This window comes from Amphibalanus amphitrite, unplaced genomic scaffold (genome assembly GCF_019059575.1).
Source record: "Amphibalanus amphitrite isolate SeventyFive unplaced genomic scaffold, NRLGWU_Aamphi_draft 000389F_arrow, whole genome shotgun sequence".
Lineage (NCBI taxonomy): Eukaryota > Metazoa > Arthropoda > Thecostraca > Balanomorpha > Balanidae > Amphibalanus > Amphibalanus amphitrite.
In genome coordinates, this window is record NW_024881883.1 from 91,772 (window position 1) to 110,778 (window position 19,007).

General features: G+C 46.8%; 1 protein-coding gene across 1 annotated transcript in view; it reads left to right on the forward strand.

Annotated features, from left to right (window-relative positions):
• The first annotated feature begins 11,113 nt into the window (after positions 1–11,113).
• Positions 11,114–19,007, forward strand: part of LOC122390273 (rap guanine nucleotide exchange factor 6-like) — a 62,854-nt gene continuing 54,960 nt past the window's right edge. Inside the window, exons 1-2 of the mRNA XM_043383023.1 lie at positions 11,114–11,226; positions 12,955–13,138. Of these exons, the coding sequence (XP_043238958.1) occupies positions 13,067–13,138 (72 nt within the window). The 5' untranslated portion in view covers positions 11,114–11,226; positions 12,955–13,066. The remainder of the gene's footprint in view (positions 11,227–12,954; positions 13,139–19,007) is intronic.

Here is a 19,007-nt window from a genome sequence, read left to right on the forward strand (position 1 = left end):
ACACCGATCCGTCGTCATGGTGCAGTGGGCCGACCGGTGGAAGCACCGTGGGCCGGGAAATGGAACTGGTGATTTTGCCTTAAATTGAGCTTAAAGGGACACTCCCACCTTAAAGGGACCCTCCCACCTTCAAAAAAGTTAATGAATTGGCACGAAAGTGATGTCGCTCGGTTCAGAAAGAGCGAAAACGAATATCTACCAAATTTCATCGAAAAATATTCACCGGTTTTCAAGATATTAGACTTTAACTTTTGTTTACTTTTTGGGATCTCCGCTGTTCCTAGCGACTTTATTTGAAAGTGCGGCATTTGTTGCGCGCAAAACAGCATATACCACCGCGTGCTACCAAACGTTTTAGTAAAAGATTTAAAAATCGTTAGATCTCCGCTGACGTCACAAATTCTAAGGGGGCATACCAATGCACTAGCCCCTTAGAATCCGAAAACTGCAAGTTTGAAATTCCATATCTCCGAATTAAAGCATTTGTCGATGTTGTAAGTGCCCAAACCGGTATTTGCAGGCCATGGCCACCAATTTGGCTATCTCAACTCAAAACTAATGTTAAGGTGGGAGTGTCCCTTTAACATTAGTTTTGAGTTGAGATAGATAAAATTGGTGGCCATGGCCTGCAAATACCGGTTTGGGCACTCACAACATCGACAAATGCTTTAATTCGGAGATATGGAATTTCAAACTTGCAGTTTTCGGATTCTAAGGGGCTAGTGCATTGGTATGCCCCCTTAGAATTTGTGACGTCAGCGGAGATCTAACGATTTTTAAATCTTTTACTAAAACGTTTGGTAGCACGCGGTGGTATATGCTGCTTTGCGCGCAACAAATGCCGCACTTTCAAATAAAGTCGCTAGGAACAGCGGAGATCACAAAAAGTAAACAAAAGTAAAAGTCTAATATCTTGAAAACCGGTGAATATTTTTCGATGAAATTTGGTTGATATTCGTTTTCGCTCTTTCTGAACCGAGCGACATCACTTCCGTGCCAATTCATTAACTTTTTTGAAGGTGGGAGGGTCCCTTTAAAGATTTCACGCAAGAATCAGATGGATGAAGCATAAGTAATGCCAACTGCGCGGCACCTCGTGGACGTAAAAAATTAGCCGATCACCCCCCCCCCCTCCCGGTGACGGATAAATGTTATGTCCCGCGAGTATGACTTTGGCCCCCCCTTTTGCTAGCGGCTGCGACCGCCAGTGGGTGACCAACGCCGATCTTCAGGATCCTAAGCATACTTCTGAGAGCCCACACTGACCCTGAGTGGCCTAAAATGGCCTGGAAGTCCCAGGCCTGCCGCTAAGGGATCCCTTGCCGCTATGCCGTGCGAAATTTTGGTTCCGTTATCTTTTCTTCGCATTTGCAGCGCTTCCCTACACATGAAAAACGAGAAACTTTTTGTTCACACTCCCGTGTGAACAAAATGATATAATGTGAGTTCTTTATTCCACGTCTGCGATTGCGCGCCCACTTGGCGCACCGCCAACCAGAACACAACCACGCCCTGCGCGGGCCGGCGGCCGACTCCCGGAAACCCCGAGTCCGCGCGCCGGCGCCGCCAGAGGCGTCGTAGAACCTCTGCGACTGCATGCATGCGTGAATGAAGGTTTCAGCAAGGTGATTCGATTACTGAGCGTTTTTAACCTTTTTTCTGGGTGATGATCATGAGCGACAAGCGTCTGAACGGGGGCTCTCTAGAGTGCGTCGGCAATCGCAGCCATTGTGATTCTACCGGTCGTGTTTTTGTCAAAATTTTTCAAAATTTTGAATTTTCTGTAAAAAAAAGACATGTCATAGCTAGAAGGAAAACCTTGTCACCATCGTATTCCTCGCACTATTACGTGTCGAATGACATGTAGAATGAATGAGTAACGACTGGAGAAAGGCAAGATTTAACACAAAAGTTAATTTTGCCCCCCCAACCGAAAATCTCTGGCGACGCCTATGGCTACCACTGGCATCAGCAGGACTGTCCCGACCTGCAGATCGTCGTCTCCTTCTAGCTATGGCTCGTGTCCCTTTCACGTCTACTGCTCCAATCACCTGCTATCTTTTTCCTCTTTAGTCTCGTAAAAAAATTCCATTCAGCGAGAGGCACCTTGCCTTTTTTTCTGGCACATGCAGTGAGCTTGCATTTTGTATTGACCATGGGCGACGACGGGCTCGTGCAGCCGCCTGGAGGTCGGGCATGTGACGGCGAGAAGGGCACGGGGCGGCTGCCGGCTGCCTTGTGTGACAAGGAGTGATGAAAACAGCGAGCACAATGGGAGAAAATCTCCTCCCGCAAACACCTTTTATCGAAGGATAAATAGTTTAATAAGAATTTTACAACTGAGGAAAATATCAAATTTCTTAATGGTCTACTCGTTTAGGGGCATTAATATACTTGTACCAAGCAACCCCAGGAGGATTGCTAGCATATGGCTCCTCAGCGAAGCCACTAGGTTGGTATTATTGACTGTTTGCTATAGCAACAATGCAAGCTTACTACATATAATTAATTGTACTTTAAAAATTCCCATAAATGCATGATTATGCTTCCATTTAGTGGTAATGTAACAATAAATCACCAATCTGGCCCGGAAAACGTTTCCCAACACACTTAACAGAAGTTGCCGCACCACCTGGTGTTAGATACAACCCGCCGGCCCGCCCCACTATGGGAGACTGTAACGCCTGAAACGTGAGTGCAGACCTTTGCTCAACAGCAAAGCGCCCATGTAGACACTTTTCCAATCGCACTAAAAATTTGCATGTGGTGTTCTAAAGGTATGAGGCCACTTTTCCACTTGTTGTAGGCTGCAGTTTCCAAAAATCGATTTTTTCGAACCACCCTATTGTGACGTAGTACTACGTCACAACTTCATTTTGGTGGAAGTATACACTATACAGTGGAATGTGGAAACAAACGCAGTGGAATGATACCTCGTTTGTTTGAATCGATACATGTTTACCGAAGGTACAGCCCGCTAAGCTTTGTCTCAATTTTTAGTGAACACATAGGTATTAGACATTAAACAGTTGCGGATGCCGACGGCCAGTAACACTTGGCTGGGAGGGGGACATAAGTACTCTTTTGGCCTTATTTGCCAGCTCTGTTAACCCGGCAGGCGGTGGGCCTACCAGCCACCTTCCGCGCGGTGGGGGGGGGGCACTTTTTTGCCCCCCCCCCCCGTATCTCCGAAACTACTAGACGGATCCAGAAAATTCAAACGGCGTTCGATAGCCCTGTCAAATTTGTCGAGGGGAACCAAATTTCATTGACCTCGGGGTCACCGATGACGTCACAGGTCAGGTCAAAGATAAAATGTTTCACCGTTCACGGGGCCTCTAGGGAAAGCGCTACAACACCGAGTAAAACGCATTTTGTCGAAAATCAGCGATAAGGCGTCAGTTGTCTAGTACATATGTTGCTGTTAGAGGTCACTGGTCATACCAGGTCAGGTCACAGGTCAGGTCACCAAAGGTCACCAAGGGTCACCACATGAGCCCAACTTTACTAAGGTTATGCGATGCATGTTTTATGGCCAGTTTTTTTCATTTCCAACTCAATGGTGTTGGTTATAGGACCATCAGGTACGGTTTAGGTCACTTTCTGGTGGAGGTCAGGTCAAGGTCAGGTCAAAAAAGGTCACATTTCAAAGTTGATATTTTTGCATAAAATGGGTATCGATTCGATGCAGCTCGTCACGGGGAGTCTAATGGTGGTCTTTGTTTTGCGCTACGAGGTCTAGAATTGCTAAAAATTGAGTTTGAAAATTTGACGTCATCAATTTTGAACAGTTTTTTCGCTATAACTTGGCCAAAAAAGAGGTATCAATCTCAAATTTGGTATGTAGATAGAAGGCGGTAGGGGCTATCACATATATTCCGGTTTTTTCGAAATTCAAAAAACTTTTTGGATTTTTTGGCTATTATAATCAAAAAATCTATTTTTTGATTTTTGGGGGTCAAAATCCAAAAAAATCGAAAAACCGAAATAGCAGTTTTGTAGCCCTTTTAATTCCACACCTTTTATGTTCCACACATTTTTCTGTATCTCTAAAGCTGTAGGCCTGACAGCTCTTCCCGCGAAACCTTTTTTTGGGTCGAAAATGGCAAAAATGATGTCACTCTGACGTCATTAGCGGCCAACCTATCATAGCCTTTGGAAAAATTTTTGGTCACCATGTGCGCTAGCTGCTCCCGGGAGGGTACTGAAAGTTTGGTGACGATCGGCGCAGCGGTTCTCGAGATATATCGAAAAAACTAAAGGGGGGGGGGGCAAAAAAATGCCCCCCCCCCCCCACCGCCTGGAAGGTTAACCCGCGCCCTGCTGGGGGGGGGGGTGTTTGAACATCCCCCTTGTGGTTTTTCGCGAATATCTCAAAAACGGCGGCGCGGAGCGCCGCCGTTTTTGGTACACCTTATCATACATCAATTCTACACATGTTGTGAAAATTTCAGACCAAGGTCATTCAAGGTCAGGTCACCAGGTCACTTGAAATGACCTCACCTCATAAAAAGTTTCAATGTCTGTCATAGCTACACCGAGTGACCGATCGCTTTGAAACTTTCAGCGATTGCTAAGAGCAATAGCACGTACAAAATGTATATCTCAGAATTTTGATACCCATGACCTAAGGTCAGGTCAATTTTGCGACCTCCCCATTATAAGTCAATGGGAGAAAATTGAAATGCGCCTCTTTTGGACGAAAGGCATTACAAACACGCCCAAACACTGAATTATAAGTGGTTTAGACACACTGAATATGAAAATAGCGTCCGTGACCCCTGTTTATGCCCTGAGGTCATCTTAGGTCACAAATGGTATCTAACAGTTTTTCGCAAATAACTTTTGATAGAGGCATGCTAGAGCGATGAAAACGCATTATATGTGTTCAGCTCGACGATACGGATCGACTGATATGCAACATGACCATTTCAGGTCAGGTCATGGCCTTGACCTGAGGTCAAATTTTCAAGTTGACCTTTCAAGGTCAAGTTATGTTCATTCGATGCGTCTTGACGAGAGGAACACGATGCCGGTAAAAGTAAGCTCGTGCAAGGCTTGGGTCAAAAGTTATTGCAGAAAAACTGTTTCCGAAAAAATCGGCTATTTTTGCAGTTTTTGCCCCCTGCAGGCAAAACCGTTGACGTTAGGTCAAATCTGAGACAACTACTCAGAAAGGGCGTTAATAGGGCTATCGAATGCGCTTTTCCGCGGCGCTGTAGCTCTATTGGTTCCCGAGTTATGCGTTGGCTTCTTGGAAATTGTCGACATTCGACCTGGAAATCGGCGAAATTTTGCCTTCAATGACCTCTGGTGACCTGACCTTTGACCTGACCAAAAAATTGACTGAAGTGATTTCGTCATTATTTTTTACGCTCTTTCGAACGCCGCCTTCCGCGTATCGCTACGTGGCCCAGGAGCCGAGTTAGAAGGGGGGGTGTTCAGACACCCCCCCCCCCCCCAGCAGGGCGTGGAAATCCAGGACCCCCAGCCGGGCGCGGGTTAACGTACCGGGGGTTACGAACCTTCCCCCAACCGTTTGGACCCCAATCGAGCTAGAGCTTTGCGGAAAAACGAGCGTAAAAACGAGCGTAAAAACGAGCGTGCTCAAAAACGTGGGCCGTGTTTTTCGCGAGTTATTTGCGAAAACAGATGAGGGTCCAGCTCGACCGTCCATCAGATCACCGTCCCTATACCTAAGTGCGGGAGGGTTAGAAAATAAATTCATTTCGGATAACAAATAATTAAGTTTTCCAAGTGTCTTTTTCGTAGATAGCATAATCATATAAAAAACAATCATAGACTCACAAAAATGAGGAATCGTACCTGTTCCGTCATGCCTCGAGATCTTCGCATCGGAGAGAATTCTGCCCCACAAGAACATTAAAAATAAACATAGTTTAAAAACAACCGCGAGAGGGCCATTGGCTGCGCCCATTGGTCTGATTGGTGTGTCACCTGACCGTGCGTCACGTCAATTACCTAGCACCCTATATATGAAGCCTGAAGGTGAACGTTTTTAGGTCAATCCTTAAACACTGGCAGACGGACTGGTCATGAGGAAGGGAGGGACGGATGCAGGCCTGAGGTCTGGGGCAGCCCCAGACCTCACTGCTGGGGCTGCAGACCAACCGCTGGGGCTGCAGACCAACCGCTGGGGCTGCAGTGGTTGGGTGGCTGCAGCCCAACGGCTCTGGAGGCTCAGTCGAGAATGCGCCGGCGGGCGGGCCCAGCCGGACCAGAAGCTTGGACAAGAGGAGATATCAGAAGCCGCAAAAAATTAATATATTTAACGTGGGCATGGTGAGTATCACTCAGTCATGCATTAATCGCCCCCATTCATTCTTCATTCATTCATTCATTTCATTCATTCATTCATTCATTCATTCATTCAGCGAGTCGCGGCAACGCCCTTGAGGATTCATTTAATCGCTATTCGTCAGGGAGGCACCGGTTCTGACGTCACACGAAAATATCAGTCGGCTGGTTGTGGCACTGCCCCCTGCCGGTGCGACTGTGCTGCCACCTAGCTAAGCCTAGTCAGCCTAGGACGGGACGGTTTCATTTGTTCTCGTCTAGTGGTGCAGCTTGCGACGACACTCGGTCGACATAGCTGTGCTGCAACATACCCCAGGTTCGGAGTCTCTCGGACGGCCAATCCTGTTCCATAACCACAGCTAAATCCCCGCTGACCTTAACCAGGATTGGCCGGACGACGTTGAATCTTCGTAGTTCGAGAGACACCGAACCCGGGGATAGTCTATCGAAGCCTTGGCGGCTGAAGAAAGGCTAGACATATCTCACTTGATTTTGGCGTGGCCAGCCTCACTTCTGTAGTTTTTCTGTAGTAATTCTGCGTCCTATTGAGTTTCCGGTTACGTAGTACACGACCACGTTCAGGAACTCGATGTTTCTTAGATACATCACGTAATGACAAACTTTTGGCAGCATTTACATTGGTTGCCTGCATATTTTGGTGAGGAAAAATCGCTATCGCAGTAGTACAGTCAAGACATACCACAAAGGATCAGAGCTAAAGCAGCATTATTAACCAAAAGTGTATTGCATTGATCACCAGCATGTTCGTAAAATAAAATACATCAGGAATAAAGATGACAACCAAGCCGCATGGACACTTATAACAAACATGAACGATAAAGTGGCAACACAAATGAAAGAGAGAAGATGAATCTGCCCTTCGCAATCGTCAACTTAAAATAGAACTTCAAATATACAACAGACCTCTGTGCATTAAAAGAACACGAATATACTCGCTTTGTCGTCGACACATAATGGGAACATCCTGGCGGCCCAGCCAAACAGCGCGCCCGCCTTCGAGTAGGAAATAGCAGCGGCCGCAGAAGTGGCCAACAGGTAACTACCACATTGTTCGTCACGCCACCTGCACTGAAACGTAACAGCTATTTAATCGTGAAATGTAGCTATCCATCCAAAAATGCTGCACTACACCAGCACCACCGCACAGTTAGCAGATAGCTACGGAACGCAGGTCCTGGTCTCTGTCTCTTCCGAGTAGGGTCTCCGGACCGGTCACCAGCGCCACCATCTCCGCGCGGTAGCTAAAGCACAGCTCTCCGGCCGGGGCCCGCAGTTCCTCGGCCTCTTCGTCCAGCCTTGTCCTTGTTTTGACGTGAGTGAATGTGCAAATGTTTTGAATGATTAGATTAGCAGCCGCGGATACGGATTCTGAGCAGTAATCGCCACGCACTTTGTATGTGGATCGCTCTTAAATGTAAATACAAATACAAATACAAATACAGTCAGACCAGCACGGCTCCCGCCCAGCACCTGGAGACTCCGCCCTCCGCAGATCCGTACGTCCAAAGCCGGACAGCACACAGGGGCAGGAACGCGAGGTGCAGCGTAGCCACGCTTTCCCTTTCCGCCGCCGTGGCCCCAGCCCGGATCGGGCACACGTCCAACCGGAAGGTGACGCCAGCCGTCTGTTGACACGGTGGGATTCTCGCTCTCGCCCAGGCCTGGCGGCCTCGCAATCTCCAGCCTCGGACCGAAGACAGGCGCGCCGGTGCCGAGGCCTTGGCGGTCGCGCGCAGGGGGTCCCCTGATGGCAGAGCCAGCGCCCACCCCAGCAGCCTGGCAGCCAGCGTCCAGCTTCTCTCCTCCATCGGAGAAAGTCGGGCTTCCGCCATTAGTGCGTGGCACGGTGTTGAGCGCGGACACAGGTGATGATGCAGCCGCCTCCCGCAGTCCTGGCTCCAGGAGATTCACGTGCGAGGGGGCGGCCGCCGGCAGCCACGCGACGGCAGCCTGTTCGAGCGCCCCTCGGACGTAACCGATTGGCCACCGTACTAAGGGCACCCTCGTCTAGGCCCCAGCTATTCAACCAGGTCGACGGCGCCGTAGCCGTCACTCGAGCCACGCCACAGAGCTCACGCCTCAAAGCGGTTGGCTCTCCGGTCCTCGGCATCCGGCATCCGCAGTGATTTGGCGTAGCCAGGACAGGTGAGATGCCGGCCTCAGTCATAACCGGAAAGCCTGTAAAAAAAAAACAATATGTGATTGACAAATGGAAATATATTGTAAGCATAGAGTTGAGAAATCATGACGCACACTGCATTGTGACAGTAGATACTTTACTGCGATTGGCAGAGGAGGGACTTATTGTAAGAAAACAATGAGCAATTGAGGCATTGATTTGGTTCTGTAGGTAGCTACCTACCCTTCACATATAAATGTGGATGATTTGTACCATTAAGAAAAACCATAGGCGTAGGAGCGGAGGGGGGGCTGTCGGGGCATGCCCCCACTTTTCAGCTATGCTAATTTTTAAAGTAAAATATTTATTTTTCATTTAAATTCAAAACTAAGAGCAAGAAATGGTTCGGCAAGGTGAGATGAGCACGAAACTGCAAAGAATTTGTTCATAGGGGTATTAGGGTTCCCACAAAGTGACATTGAAGTTCTCTGCCCCCCCCCCCCCCAAACTTTACGTGAGGTTCCTGCGCCCATGGAAAAAACACATTGCATTATGTCATATGTGCATCAACACTTAACCCTTGCAAGAGGGCCACAACGCCCACTATAAAGCCCACAAGACACCATCTGAAATCAAAGCATGACAAATGATAGCATGTAGGCACCTGACGGCTGACCTACTACATATAACCTACTGAACAAAACATACCACATATATCAATATGTATGTGCAGATGACGTATGAATGCTAGGTTGATACCAAGGCTGTTTAGTAGGTTGTAGGTATGCTGAAAGGATGAAAGACGGGTATTTGTTAAAAAAAAAATATCTGATCTACAGTTCATATGAACATGCAACATGGGGTTAGGTAAGGTTTGATTTTTGTTTTGTACCAGACTGGAAATAATACACGTTATGCCTAATATGTCCGGCATAGTGGCGGGATTGCGCCGAAAATTTCAGCGCATGTCCGGCGTAGGTAACTTCGCATGCGCCGAATTCGGCGCATGGCGGCGGACGCCATAGCCTTGATATAGCCTTGATCGGTAATGTGCACGTGCTTTATATAAAAAGGGCTTAATTTTCGCACAAATAGGTACCTAATTTTTGGCGCAAATTACACAGAAATTTCAGTGTCTGGGTACGTACTACGTACCTTCCTGTCAAGCTGATACTTGACACACCATCCTGCTATCTGAGGCAGCCCAGGAACCAGCTCAAGCTCAGGCAATTACAATGAAAGTCAACAGTCGTGCGGGAATTACACCACTCCCCATTAAAATCTGATATCAAGTAATTAGTTAATGACGATAATCCCGCCGCCACAAATCTAACGAAACACATTGACCTTTGATATTGATATTGATTGATATTCTGAAAAGAAATATCCATAATGATTTATAGTGAACGTGTTCTTACGCAGCTGTGACATAAGCTGCGCATACGAAAAACACCCGCTAGACCAATTGGTGGCGAATAAACCTGTTGATGAAGAAATACTTGTCTCCCATTGGTCTGTGAACACAATCTGCAGGAAACGCAGCTAAAACTACAGTAAAATTTTGCAGCAAAATCTGCAGAAAGTAAGAAAAATGCAATTTAAACATATTTAGCCAATGAGTCTGACGGATCTGTTGATATATTCCGATAGATTATTAGCACGATCAGTCATTTTGAAAGAATTACGGTCCGACTCTCTTTATTTTTTAAAGCAATGACGCATAAAAGAATTAGTGAAAAATTGACAAAAATATTTTCTTGGAAGAAAAAGTGGGACTAGCGTTAAATTAAAAATCAAAATTAATACACGGATCGAGACCTCGCTTTCAAAAGTATTTATCAGTGCATTTTCGCATCGAATCTCTCTAAATCATGAACAAACTTGGGCAAAAACAGCAAGATTGCCTGTTTTGTCAATTCCCACATTTTCATATTTGGGGGCAATTTTAAAGTTGATAGCCAATGTTTTCAAAGTCAACATTTCCACAGGAAAAAATACAGCTATTTTTCTTCCAAATCCATCCATTTGTAGAGTCCGACTCTCTCTTGTTTTCTCGCAGTTTTCGTTGTGCTCTGAGAGAAACGATCATGTGTATCATAAGCGTTTGGTTCACTTCAAGATGACAGAATTTGCACTTGCATTTTTTGTCGTGTGGAAGACCAGAGGGAGTCAGCTAATTTATGACAGAACATGCTTAAAAAATGATTGGTGAATAATATCTTTTGTCAGTGTCTGACAAATATTTATAATTTAAATCACGCTCTTCAGCTGTCAAGTGAGTTCCAAATAGCTTAAATTGTCAGCTGTTTATCGTCCTAGGTCAGCTCAAGGTCACAGACGTCAGCTGAAGAAAGTGGTGACCATTGACCCTGTGTTGAGCGGACAAACCGGTGTTACCTAGTATTCTATGTACCGTGCTATTCGTGACATCTAGCGGTGAAGCTTAGAAGCTTTAGTAGACACGAAGCTTCACGGGTCTAGATGTATCATAAGAGTACTAAGAATCGAGCGCAGTTGTTCATATTTAGAGTGGAAACACTTTGTTATTTCTTTTTTATTTAAAATTGTTTCCAATAAAAAGTTTAAACAAGCTTCTTGTCTGCATAAGTCAGTACCAGTACCTAGAAACTTTCGAAAGTAAAGTACTCGCTGAACTGCTTGCCCATCACTACAGTTGCGAAAGTTTGTAAACGCGTTGTGTGTAGGTGTGCATTTCATTGTTTTGATTTGTGTGATGTGTTGTCCGAATGGACACATGTGAATATTAGGTGAGCATTTACTTCAAATGATGTTATTTGACACATTGGTGGCTAAGATCATCTTGTTTGATCATTGGACTTGATGCGCTACAAATGTCTCACAATTTTTGCCATTAGCTTAGTTTGAGAACTGTCTTATTTTTTCATTTTACTAATATAATTTCTTTTGTGTATTGTTCCATGAATTTAGTAAATATCATCTGACATTGTAAGTGCATTAGCGAATGCTTGCTATCATAACAACTGTTAAAATACCAATCATTGAAGGCTCACTTGTTGAATGTGTGCTGTTTGGACAAAGAATGATATAATGCTGCATTTTTTGAATTGTTACATTCCTCATTGTTGTTATAATACTTTTGTTAAATGTTAATTTATGGATTTGTTTATAGTTACCCAGTAATATGCCAGCGCAACAGGTTTATTTGAAATTTGGCAGCCTGCCAAATATCACCAGATGGGAGCAAACCAGCAATGTTTTGTGTTTGCTCTATCGATATTATCGGGAACCTAGCTCTGTGATCTTGAATTTCTGTACATTTCATGTTTCTAAATTATATATAAACTTAATGTGGTAGAACTAAATGAAGATACAATCCGAGCCTCTCTCTAGTGTTTGCTCCGGAATCTGGTAGGAAAATTGTGGTATGAATTTTCATTGGTTGGTTGAACTGGATATTTAAGTGTGTTTAGGCCAATCTAAACCTAAGTTGTTATTTATTGAACAATGTCAATGTTAATGGTTACATGGTATAACTGTATTGGGAAACTTGTAGGTGTAAGATAACACAAATTGATAATCAATTCTCAGATTACCCACTTGCAAATAGGTGTAAATAGTGTCATGATCTGCTCATGTGGTATCTGAAACTAATGCTTTCTGAAAGCATTGAAATTTATAATTTATATGCATTGTATGGTATTGTATTGTGTTGTTGTATTGAACAATTATGAGCAGTCATTCTCAAATTTTGAGGCAAATACTGCTCAGATATGTATATCGAAAGCCAAGACAATATTATTTTCATAAACTGATATTTCAAAGATGTTAAAAATTGAAAACTGAAAAGCATCTGATGCATTCAGATTTTCTGACTAGGACAAATACATTTCTGGGCCCTGTTTTGGCAGCATGGTGTTACTCGTATTGGCACTTGGCATATATGAAAACAATAGTAAAAAAGTAGTGATTCTGCTTATGCTTCCATGGAAACCACCAGTCCAGTAGCATTCTGCTTATGCTTCCATGGAAACCACCAGTCCAGTAGCTCAGTTGTAGAGTATTGGACTCACTGGTTTCAGTCATTCTGGGCTCGATATTTGAGACTTGTGATGGGGATGGTCAGCGGTTGGTGGGAGCAGCCGCAGCAAGTTGAAGGTGGCTGCTTGGGACAGGCCGTGTCCAACTTAGATAGGCATGTTAAACTTTGGTATATAAATTCTCCCGTTACCCGAAATTGCAGATCGGATGGTAGGGTCGGAGTTTGAGCAACAAGCTCTGCTTAGTGTAGGCTCTGGCTCTGTCAATCTTTTCATTCAAAGGTTCAAGCTAGATTTATTTTTTTTAACGAGTGGCAATACCAGTAGCCCTCAGTTGAGTTTTGCCACTGGAGCAGGGCCCTGGAAGCATATAATATCCAAATGAATTTCAAAGCACCCGAACCAACTCACAGGCCCAAAATACATGGATGTGTCACTACCTGAACTGGATGACTTACGATGACGATGACTTTCCAGGTTTTCGCACACGTCCACCAGCCGTCTACACATCTGAGAGGAAGGACTGATGTGTGACTCTCGCGAGTAGCCGCGCTGGCGGGAGGATGCAGCGGCTGCTCAGGTGTCAGCGATGAGTGATATCAAACTGGACCCAAACTTCCTGGTCAGCCTGAAAAGAGAACCGGAACAGCGCACTATCGAGGTGGGTGCAATGGACCGGCGGGAGAGAGCTGAAAATATAGGTGTTGATTACTGAAACAGTAGAAACATTGAGGTAGATGATGAGGTAGATGATTACTATTGAGGTGTGGAACGAACCAGCGGGGATGAGCTGGAAATATTGGTGTTCAGGGAGACTGGCCGGGCTATCGAGGTGGATGGAATGGGATTGTGGCGAGAGGAGAAAAAGTAGATGAACCTGACCAAAACAGCAGACTATTGGAGAGGGTGGAACAGCCTAGGACGTGGATAAAGGTAGGATGAGTGCTTAACCAGAGGACTGAAAATTGAGGTCGCTGGAACTATCTGAGCCGAGATTGTTAGTGTGGCTTTTCACTGGAAGGGCTAATCAGCAAAGCAGGCGAAATGGCAGAGGAGTAAGACTGGGCTGGTGCTAAAGTAGGTATGGAATGGAGGACAAAGTAGGACTAAAGTAGGTATGGAATGGAGGACAAAGTTGTTGTAATGGGCCCTGTATGGTCTTTTAGTCCATGGGTTTATTGCTTACTTACCCATTGATCAAATGTGCTTGTTTGGAAGCTTTGTTTTGAGTTGTGCTGTGAGATACCTACTACTGAGTGATAAATGGCATCGGTTTCGTTCACTATGTCCCAGGGTCCCTATTATGGAATCAGATGGAGGACTGTTAATTTATTTACAAAAAAAAAGAGATTCTGTAATCACAATATTAACAAGTTGAATATTATTGAACAGGGCTAATGATGAGCACGTCTCACTGCTGGTGTCATAGCTCATCGTAATGCAATGGCTAGCAGTACCTAATGATGCTTTCTAGCCTTGCTTTGAACAAGACCACCATCCTGCTATCAAGTTTATCAAATTCTAGTCTCATCAAAATGTACTGCGTCGCGGTGTGTCACGATCTGAACTTTGGTTGCCATGGCGACCGGCGAGTGGCTCGGGCGATAGTATTTCACTACTGACTTCAATTAGTGCGCTCGTGGCAGGGACGTATCCAAGGGGGGGGCGACGGGGGCGGTCGCCCCCCCCTGGGCCCTGCCGGGCCCCAAAAGCGGGCCCGGCAGGGCCCGCTAGGCAGCAAGAAAGCGGGCCCGAAGGGCCCGCTTTGGGGCCTAGCCAGGAACAATTTGGGGTCGGCTGGGCCAAAAAGCGGAAGGGCATGTTCAGAAGGATTTGTTCGAATTTTTTGGTTCGCGGATGGGCCCCTGGGGCCCTGCCGGGCCACAAACAGGTCCGTAACTGGGCCCTTCGGCCCACTTTTGGGCAGAGCGAGGGCAATTTGGAGCCCGGCAGGGCCCCAAAAGCGGAAAGACCCGTTCAGAAGGATATGCTCGAGCCTTCGAGCTTGAGGAAGGGCCCCTATGGCCCTGCCGGACTCCAAACGGGTCCCTTATCGGGCCCAAAGGTACCGCTTTTGAGCTAATTGGCCCCGGAGAAGTTATGGTTAGCGGATCCGAAAAAAATCCTCTTCCGTGCCCAGTCACAGGGCCTGTCTGTGCCCTAGATGTGGAAGGGCCCGCTGAGAAGATCTTGCCCAGGCTTTCGGGTCCAAAAAGGGCCCATAGGGTCTTGCCGGTGGTCATATGGGTCCCTAGCCGGGCCCCACAAGCGGACCGGGCCAAGCCAATGACAACCGGGGGCCCGGGAGGTCTACAAAAGCGGAAGGGCCCGCTCAGAAAGCCTTGAAGCAGGCTTTTGAGCTTAAGTATTGGTCCCTCGGCCTCGACAACGTATCAAGAAAGCGAGCCCAGATATACACTTCCGTGCCCAGTCTCAGAAACAGCTTGTCCTGGCCGGGCCCCAGAAACGGAAGGGCCCGCTGAGAAGGCCCTGCCCAGGCCATGGGGCCCGAGGAACAGGCAACAGCCGATGATGGGACCCTTTCGACTGACCTCATGGGGCTGCTCCTGTTTACAGTTCTCCGAACAAAATGAGCTCCATAGTTGCGCCACGGATGGCGTTTGGGACAGGCGGTGGGGGAGGCGTTTGAACACCCTCTCTCTCTAACTCGGCTCCTGGGCCGCGTAGCGACACGTAAGCGTACGTGGCATTCGGAAGAGCGTAAAAAATCATGCCGAAAGTAACTCGGTCATTTTCTAGGTCAGGTCAAAGGTCAGGTCACCATAAGTCAGCAAAGGTCACATTTTGCCTATTTCAACATTGTTTGACAACTCCGGCGCATAACCCGGGTACAAACAGAGCTGCAGCGCCACGAGAAAAAACGCATTCAATAGTTCTTTTAACGTTCTTTCCGTAAACTGTTCTCAGAATTGACCTGCGATTAACCCGCGCCCCGACGGGGGTCCGCGCCAACTTAGAACCGACGGGGGGGGGGGGCGGATGACCGCCCGCCCCCTGAGATCTCAAGAACGAAGCAAGATAGCGACAAGCGGTAAACGGCATGGGGTATACGCACGGACAAGGTCTACAATTTTTAATTAGGTCATTTCCAGATCAGGTCAAAGATGACGTCACAGGGGTAAAAAAGTCAAAATGGCGGCGCTAGATATGAAGAGTTTTTCTCGAATAACTTTCGAATTAGCCAAGCTAGGAACAAACTAAGGGCACCATCGTGATCCTCTCGTCAATCCGCATCGAATCATACTCCGTTATCTACTGTAGCTCTGACACGACGTGACAAAGTTGCAAAAAAGTGATTTGAGGTTGGGTCATTCGAAGTAACCTGGTGATCTGACCTTAAAAGTTAGGAGGTTCAAACTTGCACACCATGTGTAAAATTAATGAGAAAATAGTCATGCCAAATTTCGCGGCGCTACGCGCCGCGGTTTTCCCGCTATTCACGATAACAACCGCAAGGAGGAGGTGTTCAAACAGCCCCCCCCCCCCGGCCGGGCGCGGGTTAACCCTCGCATGTGTAGGGGGGGGGGGGTCGGATGGACCCCCCCCCCATGTTTTTTCGCAAATAACTCGCGTAAAAAGCGGCCGATCGCGACGAAACTTTCAGTACCCTCGCATTGATCAATTTGACACCTACCCTGAAAATTTCATGACCCTGACCCAAATGACCTTTGACCTGTGACCTCTTTTCCGAGACCATGTTTGGCCGGAATCGCGATTTCGCGTATGTCGGCTCGCACTAGCCGCGTGTTTGCAAGCTTTTCGTGGTTTCAAACGTTCAAACATGTGATTTGATGTTACTCCCGTGTGTGTCAAGGTCACCTGAAGGTCAGGTCAGGTCATTGACCTTTGGTGACCTCGGGTGACCTAGGGTCACTTTTTCGAGTTTTACATGTTTCTAGGCTAGTTTTTGGAGCTGAATTCGAATTTAGCAACCATTTGAACATTTACGAAGTAGTTTTGGTGACTTCGTAACATGTTACGAAGCTGTCAGAGGCGGTTGACACGTACTACGAATACCCGTCACGACGCCTATTGGTTGACCTGACCTGACCTGACCCGACCTGGTCTAAATGCTTCAAGACATCATCTGTGATCAAAACTAACACGATATTCGTGATCAGCACCCCGAAAAACCCCTTAGCAGCCACACTTTACGACTTTCTAACAGGTCCCGATTTTCCCGACTTTGGGTCATTGACCTGACCTGGAAGGTCAACCAATGACCTAGGACCTTAAAATTGGGTATCATCGGCTTCCTCTCGTCACGGGCAACACGCTCGTTTTTTCCGCGAAGCTCTAGCTCGATCAGGGGCCAAACGGCAAGGGGGGGGGGGGGGGTCCAACCGACCCCCCCCCCCTACACATTAGAAGCTGGCAAACGCCGCACACATGCGAGGGTTAACGAACTTCAACGGAAGTGAACTGCAAAAACGAACTTCAACGGAAGCTAACTGCAAACATGTTATCAAGGTCGAGAAACGCAAGACAATGCATTTTCATTTACAATGCCAAATTCTATCGTAAATTTGCTGTTTTTCGACATTCTCGAATTTTTACACGCCAGGATAGGCAGTCGCTGTGGGGCCCCTTTTGGCTGACCTCCGGGCCCTTCTCGACTGTCGCCCCCCCCCCTGAGCGAAATCCTGGATACGTGCCTGGCTCGTGGTGGATGCTCTCATGCCAGGCTACGGCTCTCATTGCAAACTTTCGGCCCTAATTTATGAACAAAGTCGCCGACAGTTGCGGAAGCTTGTTCCCTTTATTGCTACAGTCTTTTGGTAACGCTAGAGCACATAATTTCCACCGAGAAACTCGATGCCAAAATGTGCGAATGACGCACTTCCGTTCCGTTAATTGCTGCGAGGGTAACAGAGATATCGGTTGGTGTGTGTGAGCAAATGTAATATGGGCGATGTCCTTCACAGTGGGCGCATCGCTCTGGGAGATATGAGCCTTACGAGCTTGCGTCATATCTTTGATACCCGTCATACCATACCAATTAGTGTTTCCTTGAGCGCCTGGTGGTCTTGACGTGCTTATTTTGCTGAGGTGCGATGATAATTGCTCGCAAAGGCGAAAGTGATTCCTGGCGAAAATGTGACAGTTGGCTCACGTGCATTCTTGCGAAAAAAATTAATCCTTGTTTCTTTGCTCACTCGAACTCAAAACCATGAACGTTTATCTCAAATATATAATCATAATTCAGTGCATTTCGATTGAATTTGACTTTCCAGTTACCTTTGTCATAAGTTTTCCTTTGCTTTGGGATGCTCTTTTGTGTTATCCGCGAACGTTAGGCGATTGTCATTAATTTACTGTTGCTCTCCTCTCGAAGGCTTGTCAATCCATGGCTATTTGCCTAGTTGCGCTGCTTTACTGCAGGAAGTGCCAAACTTCATGCACACAGAGTCTCTGTTTTGACCGGCTGTCTGTATTGCAGCATTTGACCAAGCCACACAGCAAACACAAACATCAGTATCGTTTTCCCGTACACTTTGACATCATCCAATAGTTCTCTATCGGTTCTGTTTAGTAGAGAGATTGCGTGGAAATGCTACCGTTCGGCACGCCCGCTAGACTATGCACGGAATGCGGATTCGTTGGATTTGAACTCTATTGATACCTGCAGGGGCGTGTGGTGGGCGGTGGTTATAATGTACAGGCACGTTCTGACACCTGTGTGGGCTGGCAGGGGATGGTGTAAGACGTGGCTGAGAATCTGGTGGGCGCTAAATTGGACCGATGGGTGTGAGACGAATCGGAACGCTGAGATCATCAAATGAGAGATGCGAGTTTATAGACGCGGTGGCTTGCCGAGACCAATTAGGTCATCAGTATTATTTAGTTTATTGGTAACGGTGAATAATACTCGTTACCCGACTCCCTACACCGTCATAAGAAGGTTGACTCAAACCATAGACCTCTGAAGACTGTATAGTGTATACAGAGGTCTATGCTCAAAAGCATAACGACAAACTGGGTTATTTCGAAGTGTATGTATGCTAAAATCTACATCAGCTACCAGCAACCAAGGGTGTAGTTTTTACGGCAGTGTTTCTTTTTAACTCACATGAACAATCCATCAACGATAAACCCATAGGCATTCGAGCGCGCTATTGTTCTCTTCGCCACATGCCAACTATTTGCCTGCGGTTATCGGGCTGTTGTTGTTTTGGGCACAAGAGTTTGGTCGGTAACTGAACGTTTCGTGGCTAATGTTCTAAAATACAGGATCGTGAACCCCGCGATTAGGTCACGCAATGGTTTCATGGCATCTGTCGTGCAAGTCACGTGATTTATTGGCACGATAATGGTAAAAATCACGTGACGATCGGTGCTTTCGTGCGTCGGTAATGCACCCTAATGCTGTGCGTGTCATGCAAGTCACGTGTGTTGGCTGCTCCGCAATGGTGCAAATCACGTGACCTTCCGGCGCGCGATCGTGCGTTGGTCGTGTTGCGGTGCGGTGCGACCACGTGACCTTCGGCTGCGGGTGGGGTGAGAAGCAC